Source organism: Schistocerca piceifrons, chromosome X (genome assembly GCF_021461385.2).
Source record: "Schistocerca piceifrons isolate TAMUIC-IGC-003096 chromosome X, iqSchPice1.1, whole genome shotgun sequence".
Classification (NCBI taxonomy): Eukaryota; Metazoa; Arthropoda; class Insecta; order Orthoptera; family Acrididae; genus Schistocerca; species Schistocerca piceifrons.
In genome coordinates, this window is record NC_060149.1 from 71,859,687 (window position 1) to 71,879,527 (window position 19,841).

At 39.0% G+C, this 19,841-nt stretch overlaps 1 protein-coding gene across 1 annotated transcript in view; it reads left to right on the forward strand.

Annotated features, from left to right (window-relative positions):
* Positions 1-19,841, forward strand: part of LOC124721892 (protein Daple) — a 181,339-nt gene that overhangs the window by 56,282 nt on the left and 105,216 nt on the right. Inside the window, exons 8-10 of the mRNA XM_047247044.1 lie at positions 9,000-9,178; positions 10,129-10,388; positions 15,979-16,160. Of these exons, the coding sequence (XP_047103000.1) occupies positions 9,000-9,178; positions 10,129-10,388; positions 15,979-16,160 (621 nt within the window). The remainder of the gene's footprint in view (positions 1-8,999; positions 9,179-10,128; positions 10,389-15,978; positions 16,161-19,841) is intronic.

A 19,841-nucleotide genomic window follows, 5' to 3' on the forward strand; every position in this document is an offset into this window, starting at 1 on the left:
AAATACTAGCCAGAGACCTAACACCCTGGCGGGAACAGAATAGATCAGTAGACCAATAATCGGCATCTATAATAAATGTGCCACAAGTAATGACAACAAGGCAAGATTGATACTATCTACTTCTAGAAACATTTTCCCCACACAAGGAAATACATAATGGAACATGGACAGCACCAGAAGGAAATACAATAAACAGCTTTAGAATCAGAGGAAGCAAGGGAACAATACCTGGAGAGAATAATTCAGGCAGAAACACAAGGTTGCATAAAAGCTGGAGGAATGTTGTGCAGTACTTTGGAAATTAAAAATGGAGTACGGCAATGTGATGTGCTGGCATGCCTCCTATTCAATGCTGCCTTGGAAAATGTGATGAGGGAAGCAAATATCTTGAATATGGGAATGATTTTTCATAAATCTGTGCAGATACTGGCGTATGCAGGTGACATCGACATAGTTGCAAGAACGGCAATGGAAGAGACATTCACTGCACTTGAACAGGCCAACAGGAATATAGAACTAAAAATCAATGAGCAGAAAACAAAATACCTAGCTGCTGGGAAAGCACACAGTGAGAACATGATGGCTGAAGTAACGACGGTAGTTATACGTTTGAAAGAGTTCAGTTATTTCTCAATGCAAGGGATGCTTATGCATACACCCTTCATAAAGAAGTTTGTGCAATGGTGAAACAGTGGTATGTCTGTACAATCCGCCTGTGTGAATGATTTGTTAAAATGCAAAGTTTAAAACTTCAGCTTGCCATTTTCTGTCTTCGGTCACCACATCAGACTCGTCTATGAGGGACTGAACTGAAGCCTTTGGCCCACTTAGCAATTTTACATAGGCCAGAGTTTTCTATGATTCTCACCATGGTTTTGTGCATCAGTCATTTTGTAAGTGAATTTCTACTAGCTTTTGCCTGTTGACATTTCTGCATTATTTTATGAACCGAGAGTGCAACACACTCTTGTTTTCTTAGCATTTTCTTAATTTTGTTATTAAGATACATTAGGTCATTTCCGCTTAACTCAGAGTGTGATTTACACTCAGTTTAAACTTTGCCCATAATTCCTCTACATCCATCATACTGGAAATAAATGATGTCCATTCATTCTCTTAAGTAGGGACATAAAACTGCTTATCTGCTGAATAAAACGTTCTCGGTTTTCCAGCCGCATAAATTCAAATAAAATGCTCGCGCTTTCGATGGCCATCTCTGCCATCATCGTCAGGAGTTCACTGACTGCCGGGGCTGTTACGGTCTGTCGCTTATATAGGCATGATGACTCCATAGAAATCCAATGACTCCTGCAATTCTTTTCATTTGTAAATCAATTAAACTGTTGATTCTCTCCGTATTTTGGAGATGTCTTTGATTTTTAGACATATGACAATATTATGAAAAAGATAGATTGCTACTCGCCAAACAGTGGATATGTTGAGTCGCAAATGGGCACAACCAAAAGATTGTCAAACAACTAAGCTTTTGGCCAAAAAGACCATCAGAATTAGAAAACACACACACACACACACACACACACACACACACACACACACACACACACACACACACAATCACACACAGATGACCACAGCCAGAGATCGTGGTCGCGCGCGCGCGCGCGCGCGCGCGCGCGCGCGCGCGTGTGTGTGTGTGTGTGTGTGTGTGTGTGTGTGTGTGTTTTGTCTAACTCTGATGAAGGCATTTTTGGCCAGTGTGTGTGTGTGTGTGTGTGTGTGTGTGTGTGTGTGTGTTTTGTCTAACTCTGATGAAGGCATTTTTGGCCAAAAGATTACTTGTTAGTCTCTTTGTTGAGCCTATCTGTGATTCAGCATCTCCACTATGTAGGATGTCAAATCAAACACCTTCCAGATGTCTAATTTCCAAATTTATTTTATTTGGATACCAGTTTTGGCGATGTATTGTGCTGCCTTAAGGCCCTGACTGATGTGTAGGAAGATTCCAACTCGGTTCTCTTAATGTAGTAAATTGCCAAAACTGGTAGCCAAATAAAATAAGTTTGGAAATTAGATGGCTGAAGGGTGTTTCATTTGACATCCTGTAGCAAACAGCCAAGTCCTACAATCATCTCTGAAAAGAGGGACATATGGAGTCTCCACTGTTTAGTGAGTATCAATCTATCCTTTTCATAATACTGTCGTTTTTCCATCGTGGTTTTTCCATTGTTTGATTTCTAGATATTTGTTGGGTAGGGTTGTTCAGAGCTTCACAGTTTATAGCATTTCTTTTTTCGTTAGCTGTGTCTGGGGGTAGCTGCCTTACATAGTTTGCTTCATGGGGTTGCTTTTCATTCTTCATCTTCCCTTATTCTTTCTTTTTCATTTAAGAGGGTACTTCCTTTGATTTTATAATGTGAGCTCTTCTTATGGAGTAGGTCTCTCAAGTGGTTTTCTCGTACTGTCATGTAGATGTTTTGTTGTCCGTGGTTCCAAGGCTCTGTAGGGCTTTGCTCCTGCTTGCCATAGTAATTCTTGTTCCATGTCTGAGTGTATTACTATTTATTTTATTTCAGGATCAAGTTATATCTTGTTCTTGTATGCATAACCACTAAGTGATCAAATGTATCTAGATTCCCCCATGTTAAGCAGAATTGAGCACTAGATGTCATGAGAGGTAGTCCTATCAGTATAAAAGGAGACAGGGAGTATGGGTTGTCAGCAGAGAGGTAACAGCAGAATGGGTCGGTCAGAGAGCACAGTGACTTTGAATGTGGATTAGTCATTATATGTCACTGAAGTAACAGATCCATTAGGGACATTTCAAACCTTGTAAAGCTGCTCAAGTTGACTGATGATGATATGATTGTGAAGTGAAAACATGAAGGAACAATGACAGCAAAACTAGGACCAGGGAGACATCAAATACTGACGAACAGTAACCATTGAGCAGTGTGAAGGGTTGTTTGCAAACAATTGCATGAAGCCAGCAGAATGAATCACTCATGAGTTCCAGAATTCTATCAGCAGTCCAGCTAGCACAATGACTGTGCATGGGAAGCTAAAAAGAATGGGCTGCAATGATGATCAGCTCCTCTGTAGTCAGTGCTAAACGATGCTTGAGGTGGTGTAAAGAGTGGCACCACTGGGCTTTGGATGACTGGAAGCAAGTGATTTGGAGCGATGAATCATACTATATCCTGTGGCAATCCGATGGAAGGATCTGAAATTGACAAATGCCCAAAGTGTGTTACCTGTCATCATGTGTAGTGTCAGTGGTGAATTAGGAGGAGGTGGTGGTATGGTGTGGGTGTTTTTCATGGTTAGGTTGTGGTCCCCTTATTGAGCTTAAAAAAAAAAAAAACAGTAAATGTGTTAGTATATTAACACATTTTACTGTATTGTGTACTGTGTACATTAGAGGAACAGTTTGGATAGGACAGTTTCTTTTTATCAGCATAACAATGCATCCTGTCATAAAGCGGCATCTGTGACGTGGACAGTAATATTCTTTAAATGGGCTGGCGTGCCCAATGTCCTGATCCAAACCAATGGAACACCTCTGCAATGAGGTAGAATGTCAACGTCACTCTACGCCTCAGTGTTGAACATCATTACCTTATCTGGTTTTGACTCTTGAGGGAGAATGGGATGCCATTTGTCTACACACATTCGGAAACCTCGTTGAATGTGTCCCCAGCAGTGTTCAAACCATTATAAAGGTGAACGCTGGACACTTCCCATATTATTGTCCGCCAATTTGTGTGTTGTTACTTTTGATCATATAGTATAGCTGAGTCTCAGATTTTCGTTGTTTGCATTTGTCTTTTTCAGTTTTTCCAGTCCCAAGTGTTTTCTTATGTAACATTTACTGTCAAAGCAGCATTTGCTTTTCCTCTTCTGTGACGAAGGGGACACTAATTGCATCACTGATTCAGTTAGGTTCCACAGTGCATCATCAATTTTGTCTTTAGTATTTCTTCAGCACCTATATTCTGCACTAGTAGATTGGGAACAATTTTTTGTTTTGGAATGCTTCGCTGTTCACTTGGTGTGCCTCTCTCTACTGTCATAATCTGAAATTTAACCATTACCGGGAGGCATGTCCTTATAAGGATTCTAGCAGAAGATGTGGTGGTTGTTAAACTTTGGAGCTTTATCTCATTTTCACTACAGAACACAAGGTCTATGGTACTAGAGCTGTTGTGTGAGTTGTAAGTTTCATTCTGAGCTTTATTGATGAAGGTAAAGTTGTCCTCTTCCACAAGTTTTGTAAGGGCTCGTGTTTTGCTGTTTGGTTGTCTATTTGGTAGTTCAGATCTCCTAGCAAGACTAGGATTTCCAGGTCAGTCTGGTCCAGTGTTGTCATGATGGTTTCCACCATTTCGTCTGCTGAGCATTGGGGTATTTTATTGAGTCCTATGATTTTTGGTTGTTTAACTATACTATCATGTTGTTTTCTCATGTCTCTGCATGCTTTGCGTGCTGTAGGGCTGGGTTGTAATAATGCATAACTCCACCTGATAATAATTGTTCCGTCCCACATGAGGCTGGCAGTCCAAATCCCTTCCCACATGAGGCTGGCAGTCCAAATCCCGGTCTGGCCTTCGAGATTTAGATTTTCCATGATTTCCCTAAATTGTGTGAGAAAGATGCCAGGATGGTTCCTTTGATAAGGGCACGACTAATTTCTATCCACACCATTTTAAATGCGCTTGTGCTCTCTCTCTCTAATGACCTCATTGTTGAGTGGATGTTAAACTCCAATCTTCTTTCCTTCTGTCCCAAATTTAGCCAGTGCATGTATAATGTAGAAACTATTTGTATTTCATGGTTATTGGTGGTAGGTCCACAGAAGATAAGAATAACACTTCACAGCATTGTTTTGTCTAGTAAAATATTGAGTAGGGGTTTTAAGACTTCTGTGTTCCATAGCAGAAGTTGACACCATTCTATTTTTGATGATAGTCAGTTGCAGAAAGGAAAGAGACAGAAGATTACTTCTTCCAACTGTAATTTCTCTCTCTCAACTTCGTTTTTGATATATTTACTGACTGTAAGTTTGAGGCATTTTTTCTTCCTCTGGTATTTAATTGCACACATTCCTTTATGTCTGTGATGCTTTCCTCCTTTAGGTGTTCCAAGATGTCTTCCAGTGGTGTCTTTTTGCCCAGAAGGCCTAGAAATAGCCAATACAATTTTGTTGCAGACTTAGACTTGTTTGATTTACCCCTTCTTCCTGCTTTTGAGAACTGAGCGATTATTCTGCTGGTGGTTTGTAGTTTTCTTTGGTGCTGGTCTGTCTGGTTTGATACCTTTATCTGTAGCATATTCCTGTAAACTCCTAGTTCTCTGCCTCCATGTTCTTTTCGTCCATTGGGTTTTCAGTAAGATCCTCGTTGTGTTCATCTCTCTCTATGTGCTATTGAATTCTGGATGGATGACGTCTTCAAGATTTATTGTCACAGGCCCTTGATTGGGTTATGAACCTAATTGCATTGCATTTTTTATTTATTGTTTTATCATCTTCATGATGGAGTTTGATAGCAGGGTTGCCATAGGTCCTGGAAATCAGGGAATATCAGGGAATTTCAAACACATCAGGGAATTCAGCGATATTTGAAAAAAGAAAAAAAAAAAAAACCACTGGAAAAATCTCATTTTTGTCTCAATAGATGAAATGGTTTGTTGATTGAGGTGTCATGCATTGTCGCTGGCTCGGTGCAGCTGAGTACGTGCACTGCTTCCCTACTCCCTCTTTCCTACTGCTTCTCCCCTTCCTTCCACCCCATCAGCATACAGTCAGTGCTGCCACCACTTCTTGTTGCTAGCCTAGCAGCTGTCAACAAGAAGCAGGGAGGTGTCAGAAGTGATTTGTTTGGATCTGATTCTCAGAGATTGTAGATGCAGTGGCCGGAGGATGGCAGTCATGTGTGCCTGAGTTGTGTCTGAGTGATTGCGTGAATGTGTGCGTGCTCTCATTTTCTGACAAATGCTATGGCTGAAAATTTAGTTGTGAGAGTGTATTGTCTTTTCTACTTGCCTCCTGTGGCTCAGTGATTATCTTTACGGTGAGTTGCTACCTATTCTCATTATTATTGATTCTCAGAGTATTTGAACAAGTTATCTGTTGCACGGACTGAGCGACGTGGTCTCATTTCACCAACATACTGTCTGTGGCTCGTGACTAACTGGCCACACGAGTGGATTTCTGCGACAGGCCGAAACTGGTGGTCATTTCTGCTGGTACCTGTAATGGATCGGGCATGCCAATCTGAAGCCATTCGCTTTCCACTAATGGCAGGCCCTGCCCATCGGATCTAGTCTCACCAATCTGCATGCAGGCCAGTGTCTGTTTGTGTGTGATGTAATGCAGCAGATTTTCATTGTTTATTCATAGACTCAGGACTACTGTGCTCCTCAGCAGGCCAGAGGCCATGGGCGATGGATTTCAGGAATTGAGACTGTCTCACTGCAAGTACATTGTACAGTGTGGCATTTTATAGACATTTTGTTTGTTCTAGTACATTTTGGCACTTCAAAAGTAGTTTATACGTTAGAAAGTATGGATGATAAGAAGAAGAAAATTGTGTCAATCGCTGGCTCTTTGTACGCTATGTACTCATATATTTCTCAAAAGAAAAATCACACAATACCTGTAAAGTAATAGATATAAGACAGTGGATAATAACCAATGATAATGAACATAGTAGAACCGACATTTTATTGGCAGTCACCAACAGTGATGGTTTACACAATACTTCCCTGCGTTCCGCACTTCTTTCAAGAGGCCTACTTTTTTCTGAGGTTGTTTCTCAAATCAGTGAAGGTATTTTATATCGCTCTTGCAACTCCAAGGAAATGCACATTTTTGTCACCAAATGTGCTTTGTTTTATTGCAATAAAAGAACATCAGGGGTCTTAATGAAACACATATACCATTTAGCTTTCTTTCTCCATCTAAAAATATTTCATTACAAAAGATGTTGATGGTAGTACTTAAGATTTTTGCTGACATCAGGGAACCCCATCTGCTTGCAAGTTTTTTTAGATATTTCCTCATTTGCATTATTGTTTCTCGTACCGTAGCTGCAAAGACAGGTTGTTAACTTGTGTCTTAACTTTCCCTTGAGACCTCAAAATTTGTCAGGGGAAAATGCTAAAACTTGTCTGAAAATCAGGGAAATATCAGGGAATTTCACTTGGGGAAACTTTGGCAACCCTGGATAGATTATCCATCACATTTTGCATCTGGATGTTACTTTCTCCATAGTTTGTTCTTCATTTTCTGTCTGTGTGTGTGTGTGTGTGTGTGTGTGTGTGTGTGTGTGTGTGTATGTGTGTGTGTGTGTGTGTGTGTGTGTATTTTCTGCAGTCAGCCAGCGGGTGTCACTAGGTGTGGGCTGCTAGGTATTCTCTGTTTTATTTCTGCTGTCTGGTCAGCAGATGTAGGTAGTCGGTAGCTGCTGTACTCTTCACATGCTTCAGCCCGTTGGCAAGCAGGTGTTTATCATACACTGGAAGCTGCCTGTGTCGTCCTGTATTCTGTTAAAAATGGCACCACTTGTTTTGTGGGGCTGCTGACTTTTTTCTTATCCAGGAATTCTGTTTTGCCCTCCCTGACCTTGTTTAGAATTTTTTTCCCATTTCCTTAACAGCCGGCCGGTGTGGCCGTGCGGTTCTAAGTGCTTCAGTTTGGAACCGCGTGACCGCTACGGTCGCAGGTTCGAATCCTGCCTCGGGCATGGATGTGTGTGATGTCCTTAGGTTAGTTAGGTTTAAGTAGTTCTAAGTTCTAGGGGACTGATGACCTCAGTAGTTAAGTCCCATAGTGCTCAGAGCCATTTGAACCATTTCCTTAACATCTAATGTGTTTTGTAATTCTCTAAAGGAGTGTCTGATGTGATTCACAGCTTCAAGCATGTTGTCTCTCATTTCTTTTTTCACGTAACCATCTATATATGTGATGTCTGTTAGTGTTTCGAAGACATTCTCAAACCTGATTTCTTTCATGTCTGCCATTTTAACTCGTGGTCACACTTTAAAACTTCAATTACTCTCCCTGTTTATGGAATTATAAATGAACTAGTGTTTTATTTTCACTGTTTTGGTGTCTAGTTAATGATTTAGCCACAAACCTCTCCATCAATATAATCAGACAATCTAAGCCATAGGTTTTTCTGCTCTTTTTCTGTAATGTCATTAGTTTTGTTGGTCAGACATAAGAAGTCCTTTAACAGGTTTAGAAACAGCCTCTATGTTGTTCTGAGAAACTTATCTCTTGTGGCTTTGTTTGCCATTGTGGCTGCATGTTTTCATGTACTTACTTGATTATTTCAGCTCTAGGATGTATTTCATTTTGATAATTCTACAAGCAAAATTATTCATCAGTAAGTGTGCTGTTGGCAGCTTTAACTTTGCTTCATTTTGTATTGTAACAAGAAGAAAATTCATGTTATATTACAGAACCGCTTACTTAATTCTACAAACCACACAGATATTTTGAAACAGTTGCCTATGGTCCAAAATACCTGCATCTGTATGATAAAATAATGCACATTTTGTATCTAATATGGCTTTTCTTGGTTTAAGTGAAGTTTATAATCATACATTTGTAATTTAACTGCAATAACTTTATGACAAAGTGTTATGGTTAAATATTATTTATGGAACAACAGAACATCTTATTTCATATGTACCTTGTTTTCACTTGGAATAATCACAAATTAGTCATGTAGCAACCAAAAAAATCTCATTTGTGGCCATGAAAGCTAGTAAAGTAAAACTGTCTCTCACATACAACAAAATCTGGTTCAGGGAAATGTGGAAGTTCAACTTCGAAAAACTTGGAAACCTCAAGGAAATTTTGTATGAAACTGAGTCATCTCCCTGATCTGTCAGTGAAGACTGGTCAATTACACCCTGTTCAAGATCAGTATTGTTTTATAATTAATCTGTGTTAAGTGATGTAGTGTTAATGGTACAGATTTATCAGTTTTCTATTTTTACATGCTATTCAAAAAGTATAATTGTTGTTTCAGATACAAGAATTAGTGCAAGATGCTAGAGCTGCTAAAGTGTATAGAGATGAGCTTGATGCAGTGAGAGAGAGAGCAGAACGTGTTGACAAACTAGAGCAAGAAGTACAACGATATAGGGAAAAAATGACTGATATAGAATTTTATAAAACACGTGTTGATGAACTTAGAGAAGATAATAGGTATGCACAATATTTCATTCTGTTGGATGTGTCTGTTATCATTATCATGAAATATTTACAACAGACACTTCTGTTTCCATGATTTGTTTTATTTTTCCTAGTTAGGCTGTTTGTACTATCAGTTAAAGTAGAATTGCCCAGCCAAGGCCACTGATAATGTTTACCAAAATCTCAGATAAACAGCATTGATCGTTATGTTGTCGAAAAATTAACAGTGCTAAGTCTAAGTGTGGAGAAATATTAATTATTCTTGTCATTATGATTGTAATTGTGCAGAAACTTTTAATGTGGCAGCCGAATGAGAGTGTAAACAATTGACGACTTAGACTGTCATGCAGAGAGATGTGGTATGGGGGAACAGCCTCCCAAAGGGCTGGCAGTCTACAATCATGATTTGTGTTTTTGCAAAAGCAGAACTAACACTTATTGACAGCAATTCAATTCTTTTTGAGATCATGGGAGTAGAATTCGAGCACTGTGATGGACCTGTAGAAGCCTCTTCTCTCATTTCTAAATAAGAAAAGTGACATACCACACAAAGTGACGTGAAGTACCACACAAGGCACCCAGTGACAGCTACTGGAACTGCTTGTTGACAGCGCAGTAGACTAGGTAGAGAAGTCCCAATCTCTACTGGTATTTTTTGCGATTGTAGTTCAAACACCCCCTGCCCCCCCTCCACCTAAAACTGCTACATTAAAGTATCCGCACTATACCATTTTTACATGAGTGATAATGAATTGTGCATATATCATTTGGGAATTGCAGAACAAGACTAGTACCACAGTTGTTTCAGGACTTTTAATTTCAGAATAAAGTGGTAAAAGGAGGATTTATTTCCCAGTAGTTTGCCATATTCTTTTCATAATTTTAGATGCTTATCTATTTTTGAAATTGATTAAAATATAGAAAAACATTTGCACACAATTAACTTTTATGTATGTCCTTAGAGTGTTAATGGAAACACGTGAAATGCTGGAAGAGCAGCTGCAGCATGCTCGGAAACGTGGTGACCGGGTTCTTGAGTTGGAAGCTGAAATTATTAAGTATCGTCAACATGTTAATGAGCTAACTCTAGACTGTGAAGCCTCAAAAGCTAAGTTGCAAGAAGTATTTGAAGAGAATGCACAGCTGCAGCTCCTGACACAGTCCTTCTTGAATGAAAGCAATGCTGGGTCTGAAACGGACAGTTTGGCAGATACAAATCAAGGTGAAAAGTATTATCCACATTCAGTTTTTTATAATTTGCAACATTTATACCGCAGTAAAGCAGATGTAACTTGTGTGATAAATCAAAGAGTGAATGATACATTGTGTATATCACATAAAACGAAGATTGTTAATGAAAAATATTCACATCATGTTTGTAGTGTACCTAAATGAGCAGTAAAATCTTTCTCATGGTGCCTAATAATAATTATATGATGCAGTCAAATGAAAACTAGACAGCTGGAAAAAAAGGAAGTTTATTATTTCAAAAATAATTACCATAACTGTTGTATTTATCCCACTGTGAGACAAGATGATTGATGCCTTCATGGAAAACTGTTTGCGGTTGTCTACAGAACCATGTTTCTGCTAAGGCACATACCTCTCCATCCAAGCAAATCAGTGGCCATGAATATCTTTCTTCAGGGCCCCAAAAATATGGAAATTACATGCTGAGAGATCGGCAATGTATGAAGAATGTGTAAGGGCTCACCAGTGAAACTTCTGCAGTGTGCCCAAAACAGCCTTGGCAACATGTGGGCCTGTCCATGAGTAATTTCGAACTAATTAACAGTTTATGTACTTTTTTCTGTCTGTCTCATTTGCAGTTGATTGCCAGTTATTCATATACTCTGAGGCAAACACGAATTGATAATGTCCATTGATGATGGCCCTTTTCATTTCTCCCTTGCAGTCAGCTACCACGTCCATGTCACTGACAGGATACACACAGTGGACATTTTGTACATTTATTTTAATTTTTTTGCCACTTCCTTTTGTAAAGCTTATTCTTTACTGACAGAAAAATGAAACATCTAGAGTGATAATGGAAGGTCTTGGTCTAGCCCTTTTATTATTTTTAACACTATCAATGCCCACATACTTGTACCTCTGAATACGAATTATAAATTCTGAGGATGGTTCCTCTGCCTTCAATGACTGTATTTGGTCTATTTTAAAGTCGGAATTGGCTGTATCATTGCTATACAACCAGCACAACCATCATAGTTTGTTTCCACAAGCTACTTTTTGTTGCACTGCAATTAGCATCAGCTATTAAAACCAAAAATCTTCATTTCTCTTTAAGACAACTGCAGATGAACCATAAACAATTCTAAATCCTTGAATATTTTTGCAAACAGTTATTCTGACTAGAAACTGTATAATATATTTTTTTAAATGCTGGACACTTTGCTTTTTAATTCTTTGGTAAAGTTTATTAATGACAAATGCAAGTAGTTAATGATTTATAATATTTATTATTTATGAATGAAGTATCATAAATTATCTATAATATAATACAGATATACAAGCTATGCAAGGGAAATGTACTATAAAATTGATTTACAGGTAAATGAATTTTTTATAATGTGAATTGTAAAATGCAAGCTTTCAGGTTTGAAACTAGTAATCATATTAAAAATGTTTTGGCCATTATGTCATGGACCCTGGATGCCATTGAAAGGCCCTAAAATTTAGACCCTGGCACTCACAACAAGCAGATATCATGATAGGTTGCTCAGAGAGGTGGTAGAGATTGCTAAACATACCAATAATTGTGAGGGTAAAGAATTAGATGTAAAGCTTAATGATATCTGGTTTCTTTTGGAGAGAACTGCAGTATTTGATAACTGTGAGATTGGACTCAGATTTCAAAAGCAAGTGATTCTCCTTTGCCCCCCCCCCCCCCTACCACCCCCTCCTCCCCAGCCCCCCATGTGAAAGTATGGCACAATGAAAAATCAGCTTCGTTAGAAATGACTTTATATCAAGTGTAAAAACATTTAGTTCAATTGGGACAGATATAGGGAGCAGTGGAAAAGTTCCAAACATTCTAAATCACATTCTGTGTGAATATGTGAGGGTTGGAACATTAATAGTGGAAACTATTTATTTACAGCTCGTACAAAATATATACATGTTTCAAAGTTTTACTGACCTTCAAAGTAGTCACTAGCGTTGTGTATAACCCGTTGCCAGCAATGTGGAAGTTGTAGGATACTCTTAGCAGAGCCAGTTGTGTTGACAGTTCGAGCGACGTGGTCTATTGCCCGACGAATTTGTAGCAGTTCTGAAGCGAATGCCGCGAAGTGTTTCTTTCAGTTTAGAAACTGAGTTGAACTTATGAGGGCTTAAGTAAGGGGAGTGCAGTAGGTGGTATAGCACTTAGCAGCCCCATCAGTCAAACAAATCAGTATGCTTGAGCATTGTCCTGCAAAATGATGATCAGGTCCTGCAGAAAGTGTCATCACTTCAGTCTCTAAGCTGGTCGTAGGCTGTACTCCAAAAGTGAACAGCATGGATAAAAAAGTGATGACACTTTCTGCAGGACCTGACCATCATTTTGCAGGACAATGCTCAAGCACGTACAGTGCAAGCTGTTACTGATTTGTTTGACTGATGGGGCCGCTAAGCGTTGTACCACCTACTGCAGTTCCTTACGTAAGCCCTCATAAGTTCAACTCCATTTATAAACTGAAGGAAACACTTCATGGCATTCGCTTCAGAACTGCTACAAATTCGTCTGGTAATAGGCCGCGCTGCTCGAACTGTCAACACAACTGGCACTGCTAAGAGTAGCTTCTGACTTCTACATCGCTGGCAAAGGGTTATACACAATGCTAGTGACTACTTTGAAGGTCAGTAAAACCTTGAAACACGTATCTATTTTGTACGAGCTGTAAATAAATAGTTGCCACTATTAAAGTTCCAACCCTTGTATATCAAGTATAGTAAACTAAACCTTGAAGGAAGCCAAAAGTATAAAAATAAAGCTTCAAAAGATCCATCCTGGGTTCAAAAGAGATGTTGTGAAACTGATATACAAATATTAAGGGGAACTCCAACATGTGTAAAAAATGCACACAACTTATTCCTCTGTCAAACCTTGGCAAATGACCTTCAGGAAATCTCAAGAATTTCTGATTTTAAGTGAATTGGATGTAGAAAGCACAAGCAAATAATATTTTACATTGAGTATGTTGTGAAATTAGCCCCTTTGCAACCCATGTTTATTGGAAATACGTTCTGCAGTAAACAGTCCGTCATCACTGGAAAAGAGGATAGGTCGCCCCTGTCTATAAGAGGAATAAAATAGTAGATGTCCAGAATTACAAACTAATATTCCTAGCAATTGTCTGTTGCAGGATCCCAGAACATACTCTAAACTTAAAAATATGTTTGTTTAGATAGTCATCTACCACAGTAGCTGTCAGTATATTGACTTTTCCCCACTTCTGTCTTAAGCAAACTCAAACTTAAGAGAGTATTACACCTGATAAATTTCACTTTTATTTACAAAGTATCATCAGTCATGGTTGTGTAAATATAGAATACATAATATGTTTCTACATTTTTGTACTTACAGATTAAAATCAGTTTTTGCATATGCATGCGGTGTACTATTTACTTACGACCTTAATTACTCCTCATTACATGTTTTGAAGTCTACGGGGTTTTCCCCTGTTGCCAGCAGAGTTTGTAGTTGGAAGAAAAACGTGGTTGCAATTCCTCCCTTCATGATTTTTCAGCTTTTAGGAATCTAATTTTTCTTTAGCTGCATTTGTTTTCTTTGCACCTCACTCTTGTGAAACCTTACGCATGTTGTCTTCATAGAAATTTTATTGTGATTTCACCTGTTTTGCATTCAACACAGTGTTTTTGTATGTTCATTTCTTCTTCCTTTGCATTGTGAGTGATACCAACATTGTGAATGTAGTGGTTTTAAGGGGAGATGTAACGGAAAATGTAAACATTTATTTAAAAAATCATTACAGCCGTATTTATTAATGTACAAATCTAAAATTTTGCATGTGTAAGGCAAAGGTGCTGTGTTTTAATGTAAAAATATAATAAAATATGCAGGATTAATATTTTGACAGAAATTTGAATTTTTGATTTTTTATTGTCTTTTTTTTTTTTTTTATAAAAAGCCGTAACTCAAATTCTAATCATGCAATTATTCTAAAAATTTTTGTTGTAGTGTCCTAAGAAGATTATAAGACCACTGCACTACAGTTATTAATTTGTGGTACAAATTGTATAATTAACAGAGTTTTTAATTTTGCACATCCAAACTTAACTTTTTTTTCTACATACAATCATCTAAAAATCAGAATGTAATTGCAGGATCTCATATTTTTTAGTTCCAGGGAGACAGCAACACATTGTGAACAGTTCCTGAAAATTTCATAGCATTAGCACATATATAATTTTTGAGAAAAGGGTTCTAATAACGTAAAAAATGTAAAACAGAGAAAATGAAGTTCAAAGATTTTCTTCTCATACCCCTACATGTAATAAGCTTACCTCAATTTTAAAATCGTCTGTACTGATACTCCTCATCCTCCAGGTTTCTCTTCTCTTCTCTCCTCTTCGAATCTGCCTGGCCTGTATCTGCAGGTAAGACACTGATCTGTTAGCTTTCTTGGCCCTGCTCTCATCGGTGGTGTAAAATGCTTTTGTTGTAAACACACCAGGATTTATAGCAACTCTCTTCAGCACTTCAGTTCTGCCATTATTTCCATTATTGTAACATAAAACTGCGTCATTGACACCTATTTTGAGTACTTCAAGTTCACAGAATGTCCTTTTTGAGCATCTAATCTAAATTAAATTATTGAGGCTTTCATTTGCATTTTGTGTCTTTCCATGAAGATACTTCCTCAATAAATCAGGGTTTGCGAGAAACCTGAATGTGGGCTTCATTGCATTCATAACAGGTTCTGGTAATGAGTGTTTATGTGAATACATCTCATTTCTGTTGTTGAACTTACACCAATCGTCCTTCGGACACAGATTTTGCATTTGTGTTTGGTCAGTGGGTAGCTTGTGGGAGGGGGGGGGGGGGGGGGGAGAGAAGATGCCCACACAGCACGCCTCATTGCCTCTAAATTATGTGTGTTTTTCCAGATGGCTCTCCCATAAAATATCTGGAGAGAATCATTTTCTTTCAGAGTAATCCTGCCTTTTGGTTTCCCATCCTCATGTACTTCAACTTTCTTGTCTTTCGGAAGCGATGAAGCCTTTCACCAAGCCTCTTTTGGATGTGACCAACACATTCCAACTTTTATATTGTTGTCTGATAATTTTGTTTAGTGTGTCATTGACTCCCTATGTCACATTTGCTTTCATTTGCAAAAGCAAATGACAGAATAAGCCGAGTGGTGTCTCCTAACACAGTTGGGCTATATTGATAGTGAGGGAAAGCTGTCAGTGTTGGTCAAGTAGCTTCAGTTTGTATCAACTGACCTAGCCCACATCAGCAACCACCCCGAGTATCTTCAGGAAGAACCTTCCATCTCATTGCGAATGCAGCAAAGAAAAACCCTACTAGCAACAAGAGAAAAATCTACCACTATTCTGATATCAGTAAAAGTAATTTCACTTGCAAAAGGATGAAGATTTGGGTGCAGGGATGTGCAAGAACTTATTTGGATAATAGAAAAGGTCATTGTTTTCCATAACTAATGTATTACATAAATACTTTTGTATTTTTGGAGTGGATATAGCATTGTGAAATTAATTTTAATGTAACCTAAGTATTGCGAAATGTTGCTTTATGTACTCATTGCTGTGTGGTTGATTTCAAGGTTCAGCAGACAATAGTTTATCAGAACAACTGAGCAGTAGTGCTCAGGCAAGGGCTCTGAAGCTTGAGCTTGAGAACAGGAGGCTCCTATCAACTATAGACAGTTTACGTGAATCATCGTTCCATGAAACTAATACAAAAATCTTGGAGATTGAAAAGGAAAAGAAGAGGCTGTCACTGAAGGTATGCAAAATAAATTGAAAACATTTGTTTAATATGCCAGTACCTTGAGATTATTTTATTTCTGTACAGTTCATATGTAGAATTGTTTCTGTCTAGTAAGAGCTTTGAAATGTCAGTTAATAGTTTTGGTAGTATGAATCATATGGGATCATACAAATAAAATACATTTCGTATAACAATACATAGAACTTACACTTTTTGACTGTGATTGGGAGTGTATATATGACAAAAAGATGGGTGGAGGCAACAGAAATTGGAGGTATATGGCAAAAAGATGGGTGGAGTCAACAGAAATTGGAGGTTTAATTCACACATTATAAAGTATTAATGACAGTGACTTTCTGGAAGTTAAATTGATTGTACTTGTATTAGAACTTAAATTCACAATTTTCAATGCTGGTGTTTGACAATATGTTCTTCTCTGATTAAGCATTTTATCTCATTTCATTAAATTATATCTTCAAAAGTGTAAATGATGTGCACGCACACATAAGCACACACATTCATTCATTCTCTTACCTGCGCGTGTGCGCAACAATGTATATGGTGGGGGTGGGGTCAGAGAGAGAGTGGTAGAGACTAGAGGTACACATTGTATTCTTGGATAAGTTGGTTGTTATATTAGTGGAAGTAATGCTAATATTACTAGGATGTGACCAACATAATGAATCTGAGAAATTACTTGAAAGTATCAGAAAATAAACTTGGTTAAGGAAGAATCCAATTTTAGAAGGGAGTAGAATGGGTAAATAAATGGGCTTCAACTTACACTTGGCCAGAAATTGATAGCGATCAAATAGCATGAAAGTATTTCCATTGGGAGCTTCATCTAAAGGAGAACAGATTACTGAAAAGGCTGTTATGACTGGATTTAGCTGTATCACTGAAGAAGCAGCAGGATGTCAATGAGATACAGGCACTATAGACAATTTGTTTACGATGATGTTAAAGGCTTAACTTGGGCAATATGCAAGTTTAAAGGGGGTTGAAGGTATAACAAACTGAGAAGTTGTGTGAATGATTTTTGAGAAACGAATTGAAAGTTTAAAGACTGTGAGTGGGCAGTGGTGTTCCAGTAGGGAAACATATTAGACATGTGGCATTGACTGCATTGTATAAAATGTTATAAAAATATTTTTCATTTCATTAATTAGATTAAGGCCTTATTTATGTACCAAATATCATCTTTCATGATTTATGCATGTATTAACCACCTACTGTTTATTCCTCTGTTATGAAGTTAGTAACAGCATACAGTTAATTTGATAATTGTGATCGAATTCCTTCTCATCAAGTTGAACTAATATAAAGCTCTCTGGTTTTCAGCCAAATTAGTTCATTGAAATGGTGCAATGGTTCAAAGAGTCTCACTTTCATCATATCACCTTCACCAGAATATGATAGAAGTGACCACTCATTGAAGCATCAGGTCATTTCAGTGAACTCACTTGCCTTTACTAAGAGGTTTATATTAGCTTGATTAATCACGTTTTGAGGCGATGGACACTGTGTACTTAAAGAAGATTTTGCTGCTTTTACTGATCAAGATTGTTCTTAGAGGATAATGCAAGTCCATTTTGAATGTGAGAGATATTATTAGCTACTCTTGGAAACTGTTTCAGGTATTGACCATATGCAGGAACAGTTGAGGGAGAATTAGTCTTCTGCTGAACCATCAGCTGGGATGCTAGATCAGTTTCAGTAGGACTGTGATATAAACAAAACAAATTGTTCTCTGTGTATATTAGGTGTTGTTGAGCCCACTGCTTGTCAAGTATGAACCATTGTTGTAAGCGTACTAACCTGTGATCACTGGATTGCACATGGTGTCTCATAAGTGGAAATTCATTGAACTGGTGTAAACTGGTTTTATGATAAATTCTCAAATAATATACTCAGCAGAGCATTTAATTACTTTGCACATTTATTGACAATCATAACAACATGATGACCAGTTTCAGATCTTGTGTAGTGTATTAATCACAGGCAGACACATACAACAACCTCCAAATCAGCCTGACAGTGGCTAAATATTTACAGGCCACTTTTGGATATGGTTCTTGACAGATAAACCTCATAAAGTTGCTGTCGAATTACGCAGTCAGTGGACTCGGTAGGTTTTCTGATAACCGATAATACCACATAGAAATGTACGAAGTGGACACTGAGGAATTAACACTGTAATTGCAGCAGATGATAACCTTGAAGTACTGCAAGGTTGATGTTTAAGTGCGAACCACACTTTAACCTAAGAGTTTCGCAAAGATACAATGTAAGTGACTACATATTGTTGACACAATGAATGCTAGCCTGTGACTGACTACGTTTGGGTGGGATATAAAGACTGGTGTAATGATATTTTGTGATTTTGTAAATTGCAGATCTGTTTATAAAACTATAGTGTGAAAATGCAAATGCTGTATAGGTTTCAACAAGAACTTGCTTTAACTAAAATATGGCTCATTAACAAAGGAAAACAGATTACAGATCTATTTTTATGCCTCCTCTGTGAATTACCAATTTACAAGTACATTTAAAATTATGTTAATTTATACAAATTCTTAATTATGGACTTAACTGAAAAATGAAGTGTTTTATCTGGTTTAGAAAAATAAGGGTGATAAATACACTCCTGGAAATGGAAAAAAGAACACATTGACACCGGTGTGTCAGACCCACCATACTTGCTCCGGACACTGCGAGAGGGCTGTACAAGCAATGATCACACGCACGGCACAGCGGACACACCAGGAACCGCGGTGTTGGCCGTCGAATGGCGCTAGCTGCGCAGCATTTGTGCACCGCCGCCGTCAGTGTCAGCCAGTTTGCCATGGCATACGGAGCTCCATCGCAGTCTTTGACACTGGTAGCATGCCGCGACAGCGTGGACGTGAACCGTATGTGCAGTTGACGGACTTTGAGCGAGGGCGTATAGTGGGCATGCGGGAGGCCGGGTGGACGTACCGCCGAATTGCTCAACACGTGGGGCGTGAGGTCTCCACAGTACATCGATGTTGTCGCCAGTGGTCGGCGGAAGGTGCACGTGCCCGTCGACCTGGGACCGGACCGCAGCGACGCACGGATGCACGCCAAGACCGTAGGATCCTACGCAGTGCCGTAGGGGACCGCACCGCCACTTCCCAGCAAATTAGGGACACTGTTGCTCCTGGGGTATCGGCGAGGACCATTCGCAACCGTCTCCATGAAGCTGGGCTACGGTCCCGCACACCGTTAGGCCGTCTTCCGCTCACGCCCCAACATCGTGCAGCCCGCCTCCAGTGGTGTCGCGACAGGCGTGAATGGAGGGACGAATGGAGACGTGTCGTCTTCAGCGATGAGAGTCACTTCTGCCTTGGTGCCAATGATGGTCGTATGCGTGTTTGGCGCCGTGCAGGTCAGTGCCACAATCAGGACTGCATACGACCGAGGCACACAGGGCCAACACCCGGCATCATGGTGTGGGGAGAGATCTCCTACACTGGCCGTACACCACTGGTGATCGTCGAGGGGACACTGAATAGTGCACGGTACATCCAAACCGTCATCGAACCCATCGTTCTACCATTCCTAGACCGGCAAGGGAACTTGCTGTTCCAACAGGACAATGCACATCCGCATGTATCCCGTGCCACCCAACGTGCTCTAGAAGGTGTAGGTCAACTACCCTGGCCAGCAAGATCT